Source organism: Oncorhynchus mykiss, chromosome 6, assembly GCF_013265735.2.
Source record: "Oncorhynchus mykiss isolate Arlee chromosome 6, USDA_OmykA_1.1, whole genome shotgun sequence".
Taxonomy (NCBI): Eukaryota; Metazoa; Chordata; class Actinopteri; order Salmoniformes; family Salmonidae; genus Oncorhynchus; species Oncorhynchus mykiss.
The window spans coordinates 16,982,329-17,004,868 of record NC_048570.1 but is presented as its reverse complement, the minus strand read 5'-3'; the positions used below and the strand labels follow the sequence as shown (position 1 = coordinate 17,004,868).

The following is a 22,540-nucleotide window of genomic DNA, read 5'->3' as shown; positions in this document are numbered from 1 at the left end:
TATGACAATTAGCTACTTTTTCCACCACTGCTTACAATCACGACAGAACTGATCAGTCACTGGATCTAATCGGGCGTCAAGTCTCCATCTGTTTCATGCTATTATGCTGCCCTCTAGTGCCAAGGCTAGAGGTTGAAAAATAATTGTCTGTTTCAAGAAAATGCACTAATAATTTTCACTAGTCACCAGTTTAATGATAAAGGCAGTGGGGCAACTTTCACTGGGGACAGGGGGATATGTCCTCCCCACATTCGGAAATTGCATTTTTGTCCCCCCCAAGTTTTATCATTGGAATGTGATACAAAACTAGGCCACGATGTATTCTAGGACCTTGCGGACACCTCTGATGGATCGGGTAGGCTGTTTGGAGTGTTTAAATAAAAAAATACTAAAAAAATTATAATTCTGTCCCACCCCACTTCTAAAACCACAGTTGTGCCCCTGATTAGAGGTCACGTGTTTTAGGTATACCAGAATGCATAAACAACTAACCAGAGATTTACACTACATAGTATAAACAGTAAACTGACGGGAATGTTGAGAAACATTTCATAGCCTACTCTCCATATAATATAAGCAGATGAACATCTTTATAGTTGTGTCGTTAATATGGTAAGGTGACACTGGTGAGGGTCATGCATGTTCCTCCAAGGATGTTTGCTGTGTAATCATGTGTAAAGTTGATACTGTCAGTCTCATAAATTAATTTAGTCTCTTTCTGTACATTCATTACGGGCTCCTCTAACACTTCTCTACACATGCTGCTCTGGAAAACCACCAGGATTGGTTTTAGTAATGCTAAAGACTTTTGTGAGTACTGAACAGATGTGGATATGGTTTTAAGATGATGTACCATTTTACATTTGTATTTCTGTGTGAATTCGTTTTTTTGGGCTCTTCTATTGCAATAAGGTAAACTGGTATGGCATCTATATCTAAGGAGGAGCAAAAGAACATGGGGTGGTGAAGACAGCCCAATACATCACCGGGACCGTGCTCCCACCCATCCAGGACATCGACTTGAAACGGTGCCCGGGGATGTCCCGCAGCATCATCAAGGACACTCCACACCCCAGCCAAGAGCCATTCACTCCCTTCCGGTCTGGCAGACAGTTTTAATCTACAGTACAAGCCATCAGAGTGCTGAACAATTGAACTGGCCACCTAAACTGACTCCGCACCTTAACACGCACACGCACAGGCTGCATTTACACAGGCAGCCCAATTTGGATATTTTTTCCACTAATTGGTATTTTGACCAATCAGATCTTTTTCAGAGCTGATCTGATTAGTCAATACCAATGTGAATTTTTTTTAAATCAGAATTGGGTTGCTTGTCTAAACACAGCCTATACATTCATGCTTCACAACTGCTGCTACCAGACTCGTTTATTGCTAAATACTGGACAATGTAAACACTTGCCCCCCCCAATCCCTTTCCCCAAAATAATGGCCTTCCTATATCATAAGTTGATGCTAAAATGTTTATTCTATTCTACTGAGTCATTTACTAGGTTGTATTATTTCTTATTGTTGCATTGTCAAAGGAGCCTGCAAGTAAGCATTTCATTGGATGGTGTATACCATGTGTGTCCTGTACATACAGTAAGGCATCTCAAATGATTTTTATTACAATTCGAAAGACCAAATAAAAGTTTAATGAATGACAAATAAGGATGCATAATGCCCGCTGAGAGATGTAACAGTTAACATTTCTAACAAGCATAGGAAATAGGGGTAAATGTACAGTACACAGGAAGTTCTCTATATACACAGCTCTGGGCATGTAACATGGCAAAACAACTATTATACAGTCATTCATGTTTAAAGATGCATTTTATTTGATTTAAAATACAACTAAAGTCAAACTTTTATGTTGCACACAGTTTACCATTGAAGTGTCACTATTCAAGAATCATCCATAAAATGGAAACTCCAGAGGATAGATATGAATCTACTCATAATATAAACTGTTTGAGTGAATACAGTCATACTGTAATTTGAAGGAAAGTAAGTGCATAAACAGTTGCAAAATGCTAAAGGGGAAACATATTACAAGTAGCTTAAAACTTTGCTTATTAATAATATAACGCATATATAGCATGTGACTTCTGATCACAAATTTACAGAATAATCAATTAAAACTATATTGTAAATAATATTTGGTTATTTAGTAACATCAATTTAAAAAAAAACATACTTGCATAGTTTAAGATGTGTCAATAGTGCAATGACGTATAGAGGGTGATGTACATTAACAGAACTGTTAATAGGAAAGCGTCATTTATCTTTCATGACTGACGTATTGATATCGAATCATATTTATCAAGGTCGAAAGATTCTGTATCCTGTTCATTACGCACGATCCGAAGAAATCTAAATGAAACGGAGGGATTACCTGGGCGTGTCAAATAAATAGGCCTAAATGCTCATTTTTGTTTTCCGTTAAATTCTTCCCCCCCCCCCCCCCCACTGAGTGCCCCCTAATGTACACAGCCCCAGGTTTCACTGTCAGCGAAAAGATATCCAAGTCTGGAACAAAACAAATACATGTCTTGAGGAAACAGAAATATCTATAGGTGGGAGAGTAATATATAAAGTCATCTTTGGATATTGTTAGAGCATAGACCAAGACTCCCCCTTAAAGTCCATGACTAAAGGAATATTCTCATTCTAACTTTCTATATTTCAAATGTCAAAAAAGATCTTACAGTGTCTAAAAGTACTATGTTAAAATAAGTTCTCCATCCTCTACCTTGAATTACCATTAAATACAACAGTTTTGCATCTACGTAAGCCAAACTACCTATGTCAGCATAAACCACTAGAGATAAAAGGAAAACCAGGAACACTATCAGAAATGCTTGTAGTATTTGCTTTGGTCTCTTGTCCCCCTAACCATCCGGAAAAACTCTCTCTAAACACATTTGAAAATTAAAGGACCAAGTATAAACCGACTGTTAAGTGATAATTCATAAAAACATGTGTTTGTTACTCAGCTTTTAGACTTGGCATTACAGTACTGCGTAGATAAAGCTGTTAAACTGCGGTTTCATTGATCAGTGGAGAGGCACAACAATGACAAAGGTATAACTTGCTACAAGTTAAATGTTGCTTGGATATGGCATATTAAATGTTGCTTGGATATGGCATATTGCTGTTAAGAGAAACTATTCAAAACATAAGGTAAAACATTTTTAAAAAACACTGAAAAACTATTAGTAGAGCAGAATATTATTGGAAGTTGTCTGAATTGAATTTAGGGACACTGACAGACCATTTTAGCAGTGCTCTTTCATCAGTTTTGCTGCCATCCTTTAGAATCAGTGGTATTGTTATTTCTTGTACCCCTGGGCCATATCTCATGTTACCTTTACAGTACCATCACAAATCTTCTACTCAAACTATCATCCGGTTAAGACCAAGGCAAACCCCAACAGGCACACATTGGTTGAATCAACAAAATAACGTGGAATAGCCGGTGAATTTACATCTGTGCCCCATGGGACTATTTTTCAGGCTGTGTTACTGTTGAAAATTATTGAGGACACTACCAAACAGACAATGTATCTATAAAAAAAAAACGTACTCAATCTTTACGTTTCTGTTCAATACATTCCGGTTGAATTTCAAATTAACTAATAAAAACCTTAGCTATGGTGGAAGAGAACAACCATTTTTACTTGTCATATATACTGAAATAGTACTGTAGCGCAAGAGAAAGCAACATGAAACAATTAAATGAGTACAACTAGGTAGGCCTTGCTAGGCTGATCTTGCCGTTTATTCCCCCCTTCTCTGCAACACCTAACTGAAGACAGCCTGTCTGGTTGGCCAGGTCAGTAGGGCGTGGTGCCCTCCCACTCCACCAGATACTGCACCTTCCCCTCCAGAGTGACCCGGCGGGCCAGCACCTGGTACTTCTCTCCACAGGTGAGCCGCCCCGCCGCCCCAAAGTAGTTGGTGATGGAGGACTTGAGGTGGGAGAGGGATGAGTCGTCCTCACTGATGCTGTCGAAGGTGTGGCTGTCGATGGCGTTGTCCAGCATCACGGAGGCCGTCTCCTCTCCCGGCAGGCTCTGCTCCATAGGGCTCAGCTCGTTCTCCACCACCTCCTTCTTAGTGGCCAGCACCGTGTAGTTTGAGGTGGGCAGCTTCCTCTTACGGCTGCCAACATTCTTCCTGCAACAGGTTAGAAAAACATTCATTAGGGCATGCAGCAAAGCATTTTTGGAAATGTTTTGCAAAATGAGCATTTCTTATTGGACAAGTCCAGTCAGTCTGTTTGGTGCCAAATGAACATGACCCTAATATCAGCAACCTATTGAAACAAACGCAACAACGGTTTCCTGAATTGACTGCTTTGCTGTGCCACCAGACATACCTTTGTGGAGTCAAAAAATAATAAAAAAATGGCAACTGGACATTGCACACCCAGTCCAACTACAAACATGACTTCGATCAGCCACCAGGGGTAGCTGTGGTCCGCTATATACCATTTATACTGTCTGTGGTTTTCATGCCCTATGACTGTCGGTGCTGCTTTTATACATCCCCTTAAAAACAGTTTGAAGAAGACTAAACAGTTGGAAACTTTTCTAGGCTATTAAAAAATACACTAGGCTTAGATAGGTGGATTCCCAAATCAGATGACGTCCTCTTCTCCGATACCAAGTTGACTGTTAGTTAACTCAACATCTCATTACATTGACACATCCTAGCCAACGGGAGCCAGCAAGAGAGGGAGTGGAGGAGGCAGATACTAAACTGGCATGTTTGATCTGAACCACAGTGAGAGAGAAGGGCACAGCGGGGGCACAAGCTCTGTCGCCCCACGGAATCACTCTGTCTCCACAAACACACCACACGCCTCTTATTTCCCCCACATGGCCTCTCTAGAGTATCAGACAGAGATGTTAATGAGCAGAAGCCACATTTAAAAATAAACAGACTAAAACAGAGGGATGAAATATCTGGGGTATCTGGGAATAGGGACATGAAATGATGAGGCCCGTCTCTAGCCCCACACACACACACACACACACACAGCTCTCATCTCTTAGGACAGTGTGTGTGTGTCAAGGCAGAGCACCAGCGTGGAGACGGGCAGGGCAGTTACATCAGCGTAAACATCATCATAACAATCAATCCCCTCTCTCTGAGCCACAGGAGACGTCAGAAGCACCACGGTCACCCCATTAGTAGGAGTTTCAGCCATGGAACTAAAATACAGTAAAGGCAAAGAGCAACAAACAAAAAAGTTTTTTTTAAAAACCCACCATAAAATGTCAACACACTCTGAATGTCAAACTTCAGAACCCCCCTTCTTGTGAGAGGAGGAGCCAGAACCGAGAATGTCGCAAAATAAAGCCAGTCAGTTAGAGAGCCCAGGGGTGTTCCCAAAAAGGGGGGGATTCACAATGTTCAAACAATGGTGGGTTTGTCAATGTGGATATATTGAGTTGCTTAGTTCCAACCAAGACGACTATAAGCAAATATTGGAAGATGTACAGGAGCCAACTGCATTAATTGTCCAAGACCTCACATCATACTTCTGTGTGATGTCAAACACACTTGTCTCTCCTCAACTTCAAACATAGGAACATGTTCAAGAGCTTGGAAAGGCAGAGAGAAAAGCTCATCTGACAGCCTGGGCTGCAGCGTTTAGAGTCAGGGGTCTTATCGATCGGTTTGCACCACACTACACACGGTGGAGCCAAAAAAACAAAAATAACAAATGAGTGAGAAACAGCTGGGGGAAGAGGGAGGGAGACTGATCATCACATTGATCATGCAAGCTGCTCGTTCACCTGGAAGTCCCCTTTGACGCCAACACCTGGGTCCGTATTCACTACAATCAGTTTTGCCTTTTAAATCATAATCAATACGTTTACGTACAGTAGACAGTGGGGACCTGATCCTAGATCAGCACTCCTATTCTGAGACACTTTGTGGATAAGGGCCCTGGACTACAGTCAAGCAGGTTCTTGAATGGTGTTGAGGTCAGAGCCCTCTTCCTATAAAGAGCACCAAAGAGGATAAGGTGCACAGATAATGTATGTGAGAGTTACCTTTTCTAACAACAAAAGTCTTAGCGACCACAGTGCTGTACCTGAGGCCATTGCGGCCACAGTGCTGTACCCGAGGCCATGGCGACCACAGTGCTGTACCCGAGGCCATGGCGACCACAGTGCTGTACCCGAGGCCATGGCGACCACAGTGCTGTACCCGAGGCCATTGCGACAACAGTGCTGTACCCAAGGCCATTGCGACCACAATGCTGTACCTGAGGTCATAGGAGACACTGGTGGTAGCAGATCCGGTGGTACTAGCCGCGTCTGTGGAGTCCAGGTCCAGACTGAAGGTCCGTCCTGAGCTGGTGCTGAGGAGTAAACAACAACAGATCCATTCAAAAGCTGGAATTACGGCGCTAATCAGAAAATGATGGGGCAGAATAATCAGAGAATGATGGGGCCCCTGGATGGGGCAGAATAATCAGAGAATGATGGGGCAGAATAATCAGAGATTGATGGGGCCCCTGGATGGAACAGAAAAGCTCTCGCATTGACGGTCCTATTTTCTTTGTTTTTATTCCAAACCTCACTAAGGAAACTACTCACCCTCACGTTGTGACTGCAATTTCCAAGTCACTGTTCTGAGCCCATACTACAAGAGCCTGCATGCTAAAAGGTGTGTGCGCGTGCGTGTGTGAGTGAGTGAAAGTACTACATCTAGCTAATGGAAGGACGTTAATGTAATGCTTCAAAGTCTACTCTCACAGAATCATCATTAGCCGTTTTCATCCTCCAGCTCAGTTCAGGTGCTACACAGCTATGAGCCTATTCCACTTCTCACATTCCAACAGAGTTAGTCCCCTTTTTGGAGTTGCACCAGCTAGTCCCCATCTATTGATTCTCCTCTAAGAAAGCTCTGTTGATTGTCAACATTCCCCAAAGTGTTTGCCTTTCTTTCTTGTATTGTTCAGCGCTGTTTGAGAGCTGATACCATGACCGAATATAAACAGTGTAGTTATTCCCTCCGTAAGACAATCAAACAGGAGAAACGTCAGTATAGAGACTAGAGGTCCATCGATTATGATTTTTCAACGCCGATACCGATTATTGGAGGACCAAAAAAGTTGATACCATATTAAAATCGGCCAATTTTTTATTTATTTGTAATAATGACAATTACAACAATACTGAATGAACACTTATTTTAACTTAATATAATAATACATCAATAAAATCAATTTAGCCTCAAATAAATAATGAAACATGTTTCATTTGGTTTAAATAATGCAAAAACAAAGTGTTGGAGAAGAGTGTAAAAGTGCAATATGTGCTATGTAAGACAGATAACGTTTCAGTTCCTTGCTCAGAACATGAGAACATATGAAAGCTGGTGGTTTTCCTTTTAACATGGGTCTTCAATATTCCCAGGTAAGACGTTTTATATTGTAGTTATTATAGGAATTATAGGACTATTTCCCTCTGTACCATTTGTATTTCATTAACCTTTGACTATTAGATGTTCTTATAGGCACTTTAGTATTGCCAGTGTAACAGTATAGCTTCCGTCCCTCTCCTCGCTCCTCCCTGGGCTCGAACCAGCAACACAACGACAACAGCCACCATCGAAGCAGCGTTACCCATGCAGAGCAAGGGGAACAACTACTAGAAGGCTCAGAGCAAGTGACGTTTGAAACACTATTAGCGCGTGCTAACTAGCTAGCCATTTCACTTCGGTTACACCAGCCTTATCTCGGGAGTTGATAGGCTTGAAGTCATAAACAGCGCAATGCTTGACGCACAACAAAGAGCTGCTGGCAAAACACACGAAAGTGCTGTTTGAATGAATGTTTACGCGCCTGCTTCTGCCTACCACCGCTCAGTCAGATACTTAGATACTTGTATGCTCAGTCAGATTATATGCAACGCAGGACACGCTAGATAATATCTAGTAATATCATCAACCATGTGTAGTTAACTAGTGATTATGATTGATTGTTTTTTATAAGATAAGTTTAATGCTAGCTAGCAACTTACCTTGCCTTACTGCATTTGCGTAACAGGCATTATCCTTGTGGAGTGCAACGAGAGAGGCAGGTTGTTATTGCGTTGGACTAGTTAACTGTAAGGTTGCAAGATTGGATCCCCCGAGCTGACAATGTGAAAATCTGTCTTTCTGACCCTGAACGAGGCAGGTAACCCACCGTTCCAAGGCCGTCATTGAAAATAAGAATGTGTTCTTCACTGACTTGCCTAGTTAAATAAAAGGTATGAAAAATCAAATTTAAATAAAAAAATTAAATCGGCGCCCAAAAATACCGATTTCCAATTGTTATGAAAACTTGAAATCGGCCCTAATTAATCGTCCATTCCGATTAATCGGTCGACCTCTAATAGAGACAAAGTGGAGTCACAATTCAACTGCTCAGACACAAGACGTATGTGGCAGGGTCTACAGACAATCACGGATTACACAGGGGAAACCAGCCACCTTGCGGACACCGATGTCTTGCTCCCGGACAAGCTAAACACCTTCTTCACCCGTTTTGGGGATAACACAGTGCCACCGACGCAGCCCGCTACCAAGAACTGTGGGCTCTCCATCTCTGTGGCAGACGTGAGTAAAACATTTAAAACGTGTTAACCCTCGCAAGGTTGCCGGTCCAGACGGCATCTCTAGCCGCGTCCTCAGAGCATGCGCAGACCATCTGGCTGGAGTGTTTACGGACATATTCTCTCTCTCCCTATCCCAGTCTGCTGTCCCCACTTGCTTCAAGATGGCCACCATTGTTCCTGTACCTAAAGAAGCAAAGGTAACTGAACTAAATGACTACGGCCCCACAGCATTCACTTCTGTCATCATGAAGTGCTTTGAGAGTCAAGGATCATGTCACCTCTACCTTACCTGACACCCTAGACCCACTTCAATTTGCTTACCACCCCAATAGATCCACAGATGATGCAATCGCCGTCACACTGCCCTATCTCATCTGGACAAGAGGAATACCTATGTAAGAATGCTGTTCATTGACTATAGCTCAGCATTCAACACCATAGTACCCTCCAAGCTCATCATTAAGCTCGGGCCCTAGGTCTGAACGCCACCCTGTGCATCTGGGTCCTGGACTTCCTGATGGGACACCCCAAGGTGGTGAAGGTAGGAAACAACACCTCCACTTCACTGATCCTCAACACAGGGGCCCCACAAGGGTGCGTGCTCAGCCCCCTCCTGTACTCGCTGTTCACCCATGACTGTGGGGTCACGCACGCCTCCAACTCAATCATCAAGTTTGTAGATGACACAACAATGACGAGACAGCCTACAGGGAGGTGAGGGCCCTGGGAGAGGAAAATAACCTCTCACTCAAACAAAACAAAGGAGCTGATCGTGGACTTCAGGAAACAGCAGAGGGAGTATGCCCCATCCACATCAACGCGACAGCAGTGGAGAAGGTGGAAAGCTTCAAGTTCCTCGGCATACACACCACTGACAATCTGAAATGTTCCACCCACACAGACAGTGTCGAGAAGAAGACGCAACAGCGCCTCCACAACCTCAGGCTGAATAAATTTGGGTGGCCCCTAAAACCCTCACAAACTTTTACAGATGCACAATTGAGAGCATCCTGTCGGGCTGTATCACCGACTGTTACGGCAACCTTAACCGTCCGCAAACACAGGGCTCTCCAGACGGTGGTGCGGTCTGCCCAACGCATCACCAGGGGCAAACTACCTGCCCTCCAGAACACCTACAGCACCCGATGTCACAGGAAGACCAAAAATATCATCAAGGACATCAACCACCCGAGCCACGGCCTGTTCACCCTGCTATCATCCAGAAGGCAGCTTCTATCTCAAGGCCATCAGACTTAAATAGCCATCACTAACCAGCTTCCACCCGGTTACTCAACTCTGCACCTTAGAGGCTGCTGCCTTATATTCATATACTTGGAATCACTGGTCACGTTAATAATGGAACCCTAGTCACTTTAATAATGTTTACATACTGCTTTACTTATCTCATATGTATATACTGTATTCTCTTCTACTACATTTTTGTCAATGCCACTCCGACATCGCTCAATCTAATATTTATATATTTCTTAATTCCTTTCTTTTACATGTGTGTATTGTTAGATACTACTGCACTGTTGGAACTAGGAACACAAGCATTTCACTACACCCGCAATAACATCTGCTAAATGTGTATATGACCAATAAAATTTGATAATGGATTTATTTTTACCCTGTTTTCTCCCCAATTGGTAGTTAGTCTTGTCCCATCGCTGCAACTCCCGTACGGACCTCAGGAGATGCGAAGGTCGAGAGCTGTGCGTCCCCTGAAGCACAACCCAACCAAGCCGCACTGCTTCTTGGCACAATGCCCACTTAACCCGTAGGCCAGCCACACCAATGTGTCGGAGGAAACGCACTGCACCTGGCCATTGTGTCAGCATGTACTGCGCCCGGCCCTGGAGTCGCTAGCGCGCAATGGGACAAGGACATCCCTGCCGGCCGAACCCTCCCCTAACCCGGACGACGCTGGGGCAATTGTGCACCACCTCATGGGTCTCCCTGTCGCGGCCGGCTGCAACACAGCCTGGACTCGAACCCAGAATCTCTAGTGGCACGGCTAGCACTGCGCCACTCGGGAGGCCGTGATTTGATAGCCTTTACAGGAAAACGTAATTAAATCACATCATTCGGCACATTGATGAAAATCACAGTGGTGACCAAAGACAGACAGAAAAAAAGGTGTGTCTTTCAAAGGGAAATACATGTAAATGGGGGTAGATTGTTAGGGCACAGAAAATAACTGCACTCAATCGATGGCAATGAAGTCAATGTCAAATGTTTGCAGCTTCATTGGAAATTAGCATCATCATGTACTGTAGGTCAATGTCCAGACGAAAGTCTTCAAACTTACACTCTTAGAGCTGCTTTTCCAGACACAGACTAAACCTTGATTCAAAATACATTTTAATGGAGAGAAATGCCATTGAACATGCTTCTTAATCCAGGACTATGCTTAACCTGTGTGTGGGAAACTGGCCCTTAAAATCCACAACATTTACCTTTTGAGACTTTGTAACTCGTCCAAGGTGAAGTCAAAGATGTTGGCCATGTGATGGTTGGTGCTCCAGGTGGAGGTCAGGTCATTCTACACAACACATCATCACACAAACACACTGTTGGTATTATAGTACTCAACCATTGTCATAAACAGTCATAAACAACATTGTTCCCATCATCATCCTTGTTCTCATCAGTTCTGTCTATATATGCTGTCTATATTGCCATTGCTGTCTATATTTTCATCTGAGCACCTTCCTCCTTCCTGCCTGGCAGTATTAGCTTTATTACTAGGAAATGTCAGAGGTTTGTTGTTAGAGCACATTGTGCCTGGGGACCAGACAGACATGGCACTGCTCAGAGGGATTTGTCAGTAAAATGCCTCAGAGGCCAAATGTAAGTAATTCCCTTTGAGTCGAACCGTGAAGAGAGAGGGATGAGGGCAATGACACACAGGGACTTCATGGTACATGGTGGACAGGAGATAGACTTTTAGAAGAGGGACAGTGGTCTGAGATGGAGGGGGGGGGGGGGGGAAAGAGCACAGAAAAATGGAGGAGCAGGAACAGGAGATAATCAGAGGTAGGGAAAAAAAAAAGCAGCGCAGATTTATTCAAAGTTCAAGCTCAGTGAAACAGTAGAAAAGGTGGTTGGCACGACCGGAGTTAGATGTTGAGACAATCAGAGAACTCACATTGGGGATGGCGTCCTCCAGCAGCCATTTTGATCTTCTCTTCCTCCTCTTCTCTGCAGGGAGAGAGCTGAGGAAGAGACAACTTTCACTTTCTAATCACACAATTTGATTACTTGGTGACAATTTGACAGCCTAATATCATTCAGTAATTCCCTGATAAAATTATATTGTTTTCAGCACACAGTCTTTAGTTCTTCGAGTAGAATTGTTACATAGCCATTACCACTAAATGAGAACTTTCATCTTAATGTTTGTTCTCTGTTAGGGGTAAATAAATGGTGGGAGGTCCAAGGAAACATTACACTTACATGATCACTTAACATTGATCAACACTTTCTGACTGAGGTCTTGCAGAAAGTTAGCAGAAACCTAATTGACATACAGTGTATCCAGCTTTCACTACAACGCAAAATACCTGTTCCTGCCTGTGCCTTTCTTTCGTCCTCTCCATCCCTCGTTCTGAGCCCTCTCAGGAAACAGTTTAGAGGGAGGGTTGGGGGGAACGCGGGTCCTCAGGCGGAAGATGCATTTCCTCTTCTTGATCTCCTTCCCACAGAGAAACCTGGAGGAATAACGAGGGCGGTGACAAGTTCATGGTCTGGCAGAGGGGGTGTGATATCAACAAATACACCTTCAGCCAAGTAACATGTTTGTTGTAACAAATACTGTATGACCAGAACAAACATTTAACAACTTACTGAATGTTGGGGGCCATACTATACTATTGTTAATAGCACATGAAAAAGACATTGGCTGATACAGTATATAGTGTTGCAGTACATGTATGCAGTTGTAGTAAATCTGTGGAGTTTTGTTAAAATGAGCACTTACAGTTTTACACTTTATCTACTGTGTGTGTGTGTGTGTGTGTGTGTGTATGTATATATATATATACAGTGCCTTGCGAAAGTATTCGGCCCCCTTGAACTTTGCAACCTTTTGCCACATTTCAGGCTTTAAACATAAAGATATAAAACTGTATTTTTTTGTGAAGAATCAACAACAAGTGGGACACAATCATGAAGTGGAACGACATTTATTGGATATTTCAAACTTTTTTTAATAAATCAAAAACTGAAAAATTGGGCGTGCAAAATTATTCAGCCCCCTTAAGTTAATACTTTGTAGCGCCACCTTTTGCTGCGATTACAGCTGTAAGTCGCTTGGGGTATGTCTCTATCAGTTTTGCACATCGAGAGACTGACATTTTTTCCCATTCCTCCTTGCAAAACAGCTCGAGCCCAGTGAGGTTGGATGGAGAGCATTTGTGAACAGCAGTTTTCAGTTCTTTCCACAGATTCTCGATTGGATTCAGGTCTGGACTTTGACTTGGCCATTCTAACACCTGGATATGTTTATTTTTGAACCATTCCATTGTAGATTTTGCTTTATGTTTTGGATCATTGTCTTGTTGGAAGACAAATCTCCATCCCAGTCTCAGGTCTTTTGCAGACTCCATCAGGTTTTCTTCCAGAATGGTCCTGTATTTGGCTCCATCCATCTTCCCATCAATTTTAACCATCTTCCCTGTCCCTGCTGAAGAAAAGCAGGCCCAAACCATGATGCTGCCACCACCATGTTTGACAGTGGGGATGGTGTGTTCAGCTGTGTTGCTTTTACGCCAAACATAACGTTTTGCATTGTTGCTAAAATTTCAATTTTGGTTTCATCTGACCAGAGCACCTTCTTCCACATGTTTGGTGTGTCTCCCAGGTGGCTTGTGGCAAACTTTAAACGACACTTTTTATGGATATCTTTAAGAAATGGCTTTCTTCTTGCCACTCTTCCATAAAGGCCAGATTTGTGCAATATACGACTGATTGTTGTCCTATGGACAGAGTCTCCCACCTCAGCTGTAGATCTCTGCAGTTCATCCAGAGTGATCATGGGCCTCTTGGCTGCATCTCTGATCAGTCTTCTCCTTGTATGAGCTGAAAGTTTAGAGGGACGGCCAGGTCTTGGTAGATTTGCAGTGGTCTGATACTCCTTCCATTTCAATATTATCGCTTGCACAGTGCTCCTTGGGATGTTTAAATGTATGTATGTATGTATGTATGTATGTATGTATGTATGTATGTATGTATGTATGTATGTATGTATGTATGTATGTATGTATGTATGTATGTATGTATGTATGTATGTATGTATGTATGTATGTATGTATGTATGTATGTATGTATGTATGTATGTATGTATGTATGTATGTATGTATGTATGTATGTATGTATGTATGTATGTATGTATGTATGTATGTATGTATGTATGTATGTATGTATGTGTGTGTATATATATATATATATATATATATATATATACTGCTCAAAAAAATAAAGGGAACACTAAAATAACACATCCTAGATCTGAATGAATGAAATATTCTTATTAAATACTTTATTCTTTACATAGTTGAATGTGCTGACAACAAAATCACACAAAAGTGATCAATGGAAATCAAATTTATCAACCCATGGAGGTCTGGATTTGGAGTCACACTCAAAATTCAAGTGGAAAACCACACTACAGGCTGATCCAACTTTGAAGTAATGTCCTTAAAACAAGTCAAAATGAGGCTCAGTAGTGTGTGTGGCCTCCACGTGCCTGTATGACCTCCCTACAATGCCTGGGCATGCTCCTGATGAGGTGGCGGATGGTCTCCTGAGGGATCTACTCCCAGACCTGGACTGAAGCATCCGCCAACTCCTAGACAGTCTGTGGTGCAACGTGGCGTTGGTGGATGGAGCGAGACATGATGTCTCAGATGTGCTCAATTGGATTCAGGTCTGGGGAACGGGCGGGCCAGTCCATTGCATCAATGCCTTCCTCTTGCAGGAACTGCTGACACACTCCAGCCACATGAGGTCTAGCATTGTCTTGCATTAGGAGGAACCCAGGGCCAACCGCACCAGCATATGGTCTCACAAGGGGTCTGAGGATCTCATCTCGGTACCTAATTGCAGTCAGGCTACCTCTGGCGAGCACATGGAGGTGTGCGGCCCCCCAAAGAAATGCCACCCCACACCATGACTGACCCACCGCCAAACCGGTCATGCTGGAGGATGTTGCAGGCAGCAGAACGTTCTCCACGGCATCTCCAGACTGTCACATGTGCTCAGTGTGAACCTGCTTTCATCTGTGAAGAGCACAGGGCGCCAGTGGCGAATTTGCCAATCTTGGTGTTCTCTGGCAAATGAAAAACGTCCTACATGGTGTTGGGCTGTAAGCACAACCCCCACCTGTGGACGTCGGGCCTTCATACCACCCTCATGGAGTCGGTTTCTGACCGTTTGAGCAGACACATGCACATTTGTGGCCTGCTGGAGGTCATTTTGCAGGGCTCTGGCAGTGCTCCTCCTTGCACAAAGGCGGACGTAGCGGTCCTGCTACATCTCCTGATGTACTGGCTTGTCTCCTGGTAGCGCCTCCATGCTCTGGACACTACGCTGACAGACACAGCAAACCTTCTTGCCACAGCTCGCATTGATGTGCCATCCTGGATGAGCTGCACTACCTGAGCCACTTGTGTGGGTTGTAGTCTCATGCTACCACTAGAGTGAAAGCACCGCCAGCATTCAAAAGTGCCCAAAACATCAGCCAGGAAGCATAGGAACTGAGAAGTGGTCTGTGGTCCCCACCTGTAGAACCACTCCTTTATTGGGGTTGTCTTGCTAATTGCCTATAATTTCTACCTGTTGTCTATTCCATTTGCACAACAGCATGTGAAATGTATTGTCAATCAATGTTGCTTCCTAAGTGGACAGTTTGATTTCACAGAAGTGTGATTGACTTGGAGTTACATTGTGTTGTTTAAGTGTTCCCTTTATTTTTTTGAGCAGTAATATATATATATATATATATATATATATATATATATATATATATATATATATATATATATATATATATATATATATATATATATATATATATATATAAATATAACGGAGAGAGATGTCTTACTTGCTCTTGTAGTTGTTCAGAGCATCAAGGAGATATTGGCCTCTTTCTGTTGGAGGAGTATTGGAGAGCTGTGGGGAATATTAAAATGTCAGTCCGATGCAATTTGCTTTAAAAAGATCTGTTTTTCACAAGACAGCATTAATCTGAATTTCCTATCCGGATTCCTATTCAGAATTCAGACAGGATTTCTTCGTTTCTAACCTTGCCCAACTGGAAATGGTCCCAGTTGTTGCTGACAAAGTTGAGGATCTCCTCCAGCTCAAAGTACTTCTTCTTACTCTGGACTCCCAGGTTGTAAAGTGCCAAGTGCACCACGTCCACCCTGGATAAGAAACCAGAGACAATTGATGGGAATCCCATGAAATGAGATGAGAACTGATTGTAATGTATCTAGAGTGATTGGGTGCAGAACCGGTTTTCCTCACCAGCAGCATTCACATATCACATCATAAGGGATGATAATGATGATCGATTCCATTGCCCTCATAAATACAACTCTCAATTATACATCCATATGAGTTAGCAGATAGGGAGTTGGGTTTAGCGAGATGTGTAAATGTAGTCCTCTTAATCAAATATTGTGTACCCCAGTGTGTATTAACAGCAAAACAATCCTGTTAGGGGCAGTTTACACTAGCACATTGTCATAAGCACAAGAGCATAATAATGCCTCACATCCTCTACCTACTGTACTATAGGACACCAATGCCCATTGTATTCTTAATTAAAGTACCACATCTGGAGTCTCAGAGGTAGATATGAAGAGTATAGTAGCCATTTACCATCGGAGGGCCAGTCTCTTGATGTACTCTACTCCTTTATTACACATGGAACAGATGAACAAGTAAAACCTGAAAGAGAAAGGCAGAGAGGTCAGAGGAGGAGAAAGCACAAGTCACGTGCCTCTAGGGGAAATCAAAAATCCATAATGGTCTTCAGTCATATCGGTATACCCTCGACTTCCATGACACGTCTATCACTTTCCAGACTAGAATTATTTCCTCTGACATCCCAGGATTTGTCCTAACCGTGGGAAACCCTAGAAAAAAACCTCTTCTGTTTGATAACAATTCCACACACCTATCTCCAAACATCATGGACTCCTGTAGGCACTGGATACAGGCCTCATGGAACCACTGTTCACACCGAAAACACTGCAGCATCTTCAAGTACCACCTGGGAGGGGAGGAGAGCAGCCATTAGTGAAAAGTGAGTTACTAAATGAGCAACAGAGTGCTGTATCTGAATCAAATCCAGTTGCTTTCTAAAAGAGAGATGATGTAAAATGCTATGCTGCAGTGTGTCTAGCCAGCACACTCACTCTCCAGGTCCTCCACAGTAGCAATAACACTGTTGGTGATTTGTGTGGTGCTGGGAATCCCATTCCAGCTCTTCTGGGCTGTAGGTAAGCACCTGCTTCATGGCCTGCAGTGCTTTTGCTATGGGCCCCTTTTTGAGAGCTCCCCCTTTCTGTGATAAGGAGAAACAGCCACGTCAACATGGTTAGGCATTATAGGACAGCGTTCAATCGGACACATCGTAGCAAAACGTTTGGTAACAGAAAACAAAAATCTGTGTTCTTATTGGACGTGTTGAGGTAGTGCCTTCCCATTTCAAAACGTTTCCTTCCTGTTGAACACTACCCTAGACAAACAGTCATTAAAAATTATATTAGTTATATTAGTTTCTTGCTCAATTGAAGAGCAGCTAGTTCTATCAATAATACTCACCCGCACAGCTAAAACAAAGATGCACCTCCTGCAAAACCATGGTGACAAAACCATTGAGCTCTCCACCTGTGGCATGTGGCACTGCTGGTGGTAACCTGGCAGAAACAAAGATAAGAGGACAATGAAAACATAATGCTGGCCCAATAAATAAACATAATGCTCAAACCCAATAAAAATAAACAAATGGTTAAATACATGAATAAATGGATGGATCCATGAAAAAGTGCTATTGCCGGCCGTACTTTGAGCCACAGCAATATGTTATGTTGATCTGAAGGGGGCATCCAACCAGCTTTTAATCCTGTCCAGCAAATGTTGGGAAGCCAGAGGGAGTGGACTCCCAAAGCAATCAATTACTTGAATTAAGAGCCAAGTAGAAACAAAACCAACGAGATACTACAGCCTGGGGACAGGACCCTGCACAACTGTTGCATGGCCCCACCCTAATACATGTCCTTGTCATGGACAAAATGTAGATGTCAGATGGGACCTGTCTCTTTAAGACAAACACCCATGGAAAGTACTTAGTTTAACGTACACAGGGTTGAAAAGATGTTATGAGTCACAGAGGCTTTCTGTGCACTTCGTCCAACTGAAAATGTTCACTGTTTCACTTTCAGAGATTCAATGACCTTTAGCAGATGACATGTAGTTATTCCACAGATGTACCCTTCTTCAGTTCTGTATGTTGTTCCAGTCAATTTAATACAGTTCAAATATAGTTTATGCTTTTAGAGATAGTATCAAAGCATTAAAATACATGAAGTAAATATAGAAGCAAATAGAGCCCTGTATACAATGAACAATGAGAACCCCTCCCTTCTTAATCACAATCTGTAAAGAACTTGCATCCACTTGCATATAAGTGCAAGAAAGAGGAGTGTAGCCACATCCTCCTTTAAGGGTCGTCAGACTCTACAGCGACTCACCTATTCCACATTTCCCACATAGCAGGATCTCATTGTCGGATACCAGCACCATTTCGGAACAGACTGAGCATTTGGGCTCCTCCCCCGGAACTCCAGCTGCATGTTTTGGGAGAGAAGAATAGCATTAGCGTACATTCAATGATGATTATACTTCAGCTACATCCAACATGATGTCAGCATGTCAACAGCACATGCAAGATATTCAATTAAGAGCAATCTGCGAGGCATTACTGACATAAATTGGCCCTTTCTGAGAAAAGTGTCATTTAGACAGTTGAAGAGTTAAAGGACAGTCAAGTCCATTAGGGAAGTGTCTAAATATACCTTTAAGTGGCCTACTGTATAGTACAAGTGTTGGCTAAGTAATGGGAAGCCAATTGAAAGTGTTGAGGAATATGTAGCCCAGAATAAAGGAACATCATGAGGGTCCAGGGAGCTACTGTAAGAAACTGTAGTGATTTCCAGTTAGGATGCTGTGTAATTCTGTTGAAAGTGGATTACACATTAATCATGGCTTTTGGAGAGAGCTTTTGAGATGTTGAACCTGTCTGGTGTAGATCCATATTATCAGCAGACATAAATTCATTGAGGATGTAAGTTTGACAGTTAAACTAATTCACACATTTGTTTTATTTTACACAGAGACAACAACAATAACATGAATATTTCAGTTTCTCTTCACTCACCATGTTGGATGTCTTTCCAGAGAACCCAGAATTTTGAATTATCTTCAAAAGTGACAAAGCAGCTCTGCTTGGAGGTACTCACCTTGAATGAAGTGAAAACAGATAGTATGAGGTGGGAGGCAAATTGTGTATGACAGGTTTATTACAGTTCTATTCCAATAATAGTGTGTTATATTAGATTTGTCATAAAACACAAAATACTGCTGTAGTGCCTCAAATCTACAGAGAAACCACCATATTTGTGTGAATACTCCAGAGCAGTAGTTGGACATTACACTCTTAGAAAAAAGGGTTATTTGGCTGTCCCCATAGAACCCTCTGTGGAAATAATTCTAAATGGAATCCAAAAAGGTCCTCACTGGAACCAAAATGGGTTCTTCAAAAGGTTCTCCTATGGGGTCAGCCGAATAACCATTTTAGGTTCTAGATAGCACATTTTTTTCTCCTAAGAGTGTACTTATTGTTATGTAAATAAAATGAGTCCAAATCATTGTGTGGAAGTATACTACAGTGTTTAACTGATACAACATTGTCCTGTTGTACTGGGGACTTACTCTCTGGATCTTCCCCAGGTAGTATAGGCCATCAGACCAGCGGCACAGTACATACTGGCCCACGGTCACGCTGCTTTCCATGTCTGTGAAGCTCCGCCCTCTCTCCCTCTTCTGGGGTAAATGCTTGGCCTCCAGCACCTCATCTGGCTCCACACTGCAGAAGTTATCTCTGTAGGCTGACTGCAACATGCTGCAGCTGGGCTGTCCACACTACTACTCTTCCTAGGAGAATCAGGGCTTTACATTGTCATTGAGGTAGCAACTGTATGTCCTCATGATCACAACATTATGGAGGTGGTGGTTGAACATTGTTGTGTCAGTGTTATTTTTTTAATCAAATGTATTGACATGCACCTATTATAGACAAAAACTATTGTTAAGGTGTCATAAAATGCATTTCCTGAAAAAGAAAAAAAAAACTGGACATATGCCTATGTATGCATCATGAAATCCAGCCCTTCATCAACATATTTGTTTTAACACCCCACCCCTGTTCTGATGTAGGCTGATGCCTGATGACTCAATTTGGATGTTCTACTGCGTGTCGATCACAGCACAGCCTACAGGTCTGACCAAGGTATTTTATACCTCAGCGGACTGACTCATCAGCCAACTGCAGCCAGCCATCACATTTGAATTTGACTTGTCAACGCAGTCGCAAATTGCAGCACTTGCGCGAGTCAAACTGGTCGTGTACAAGTATTACAAAGTGGCATGGCACGTTTTTAACAGTTAGCAAGTAGTCTATCAAACTGTAACGACTCTCGAATGTAATTTATCAAACTGATTACAGACTAGTTGATGGGCTAAATTATGTCCCGTCAATAAGATGGGCATATCGCCAACATAAATTATTAAAAGTATTTTATTTTGCTAACCTGATCACACTTTTGCATCTCCTCGACTGCATGTATTCTCACAAAACTCTTAATCGCTAACTAGTCTGCTGTCTAAACATGTTATAGTTATATCAGCCAATCATATATAGCTTGGTAGCTAGCTAGCTATATCTGCTAGTTAGCCAGCTAAACTGCAACTGTCAAACCAATGAAACGAATGTTACTTGCCCCTTGGTAGTGTATCGCATATGCATTTATGCAAGGAACATCTAGTTTAGTTTGCTAAATGTAATCTATGAATACCCGAATAATGAGATTGAGCACTTTATAACAATAGTTTGCGACATTAAAAGTAGGACGAGATGCAAAAATGAAATCCAATTCAGTGAGTTGTAATAATGTATATGGACTTCTCTTACCGCCTTGGTTAACTTCCAATCCAGGGTCAATGCTCGAAATAATGTCGCTGCTGTTGAGTAACGTTCCATTCGCTAGGAGTTGTCGATTCTTGCAATATGTGTACAGGCGCTAAAGTTCAAACTATGCAAGTCGCCATTTTTCATTTTTTCCCGCGAATCAATTTACGTTTTCCTTATGTAATTAGCATAATCACATCATCATCTTCATACAGGAAGTTCAACATTTCGCTCTCTAGCTGCTTAGGAACATTTATTTTTCTTCTTTTAGTGAAAAAGTTATTTCGCATTTTCAAGCACTTTTAGTTATTATGATAATATCCATATCATTGCGAATGATAGTAGTATCTTTGATAATACCGCCTACCACTACTGCTGATTATTACACAAAACTGTATTACTAGCTATACTACCCTATTCACCATCATCATATGTCATAATCGTCTTCATTGTCGTCTTCGCCATCATCATTATATGTCATCATCATCATAAGACTCATAATATATTTGTACATTTTTGTAAAGAAAATGCCTGCACAGTGTATGTAGCATTCATGTTGCATGACTGTATGCATTAATGTTTTTGTATGTAATGAATAACACACACATTACATGAATATGTTCTAGTAATCAAATTCCTTGAGAATCTAAGATTTCATATACTAGCACTGACTTCAGATTGCGGATTCTGCTCTGTTTATTTGAGCTTACTCTTAAGCAAATCAAAAATAATGAAATCTATAGAGATCCATTTATGGGAAGGCTCTGTTTACGTCCACAGAGCTGCTGTATGTTTATAAGGATTTTGCTTATGGAACAACGCTGAGAGGAAATCTATGGGATCAGCTGAGATGTCATTTGGCAGATGAGTTGAGGGGACAATTCTATTTTTAAAATATGTTCTGCCATAATGTCACTGGAATATACTACTTGTAAGTACTGCAATACACTTTTACAATTATCTTAAATGTTTAAACATTTGAGGCACTCTAAATGCAACTAATCAAACACATTGTGATGTTGTTGTAATTAGCCTACATGCACCTGCATGGACAGTTTTGAGAATGGTAACCAAGTAGCTTATAGAGGCATCCAATTTTATTCAATGTGTAACATAAAAATCTCCAAAATGTCACCTGAGAGTGTTTGGTGCCATGGCTCACTGAACCAACATTTGTCAAAAACACTTTAAAGCATAAATAACGCGGTGGTCCTTTGTAGCTCAGTTGGTAGAGCATGGCACGTGTAATGCTAGGGTAGTCGATTCGATTCCTAGCACCAGCCATACGTAACATTTATGCATGCATGACTGTAAGTTGGTTTGGATAAAAGCATCTGTTAAATGGCATATATTAACATAATTGGTGGTTGATGCAATTCAGTGTTTATATTTTCTTTATTCATCTCATGAATTCACAGGTTTTTTTTAAACAAAATTATAATATCTAATTAGCAGTAACAAAACCCCATTGATTGTCTTGAAATTATTTCTGAAAATGATACACCCTCATAAATACAAGTACAACCATACAATGATATTTCAGATTTTTCTCTTCTTCTAAAGAATAGATTAAATATATAATTATATGTAAAACCAAAAAATATCTAGCTCTCAGAACCCTTAAAGTGTCCTCAACATAACCTAAACCAAG

At 41.9% G+C, this 22,540-nt stretch overlaps 1 protein-coding gene across 1 annotated transcript; it reads right to left on the bottom strand.

The window, feature by feature from the left end:
* Positions 1-1,635: 1,635 nt before the first annotated feature.
* Positions 1,636-21,053, bottom strand: phf19 (PHD finger protein 19). The gene is made up of 15 exons (XM_021605355.2): positions 20,893-21,053; positions 19,635-19,856; positions 19,081-19,162; positions 18,395-18,490; positions 17,466-17,560; positions 17,057-17,205; positions 16,816-16,911; positions 16,518-16,586; positions 15,937-16,057; positions 15,736-15,803; positions 12,194-12,340; positions 11,779-11,845; positions 11,087-11,172; positions 6,287-6,382; positions 1,636-4,182 (listed from the first exon to the last, which is right to left on the bottom strand). Exons 2-15 carry the CDS (start codon positions 19,821-19,823, stop codon positions 3,840-3,842), a joined length of 1,704 nt encoding a protein of 567 aa, XP_021461030.1. The 5' UTR covers positions 19,824-19,856; positions 20,893-21,053; the 3' UTR covers positions 1,636-3,839.
* Between the last annotated feature and the right edge of the window lie 1,487 nt (positions 21,054-22,540).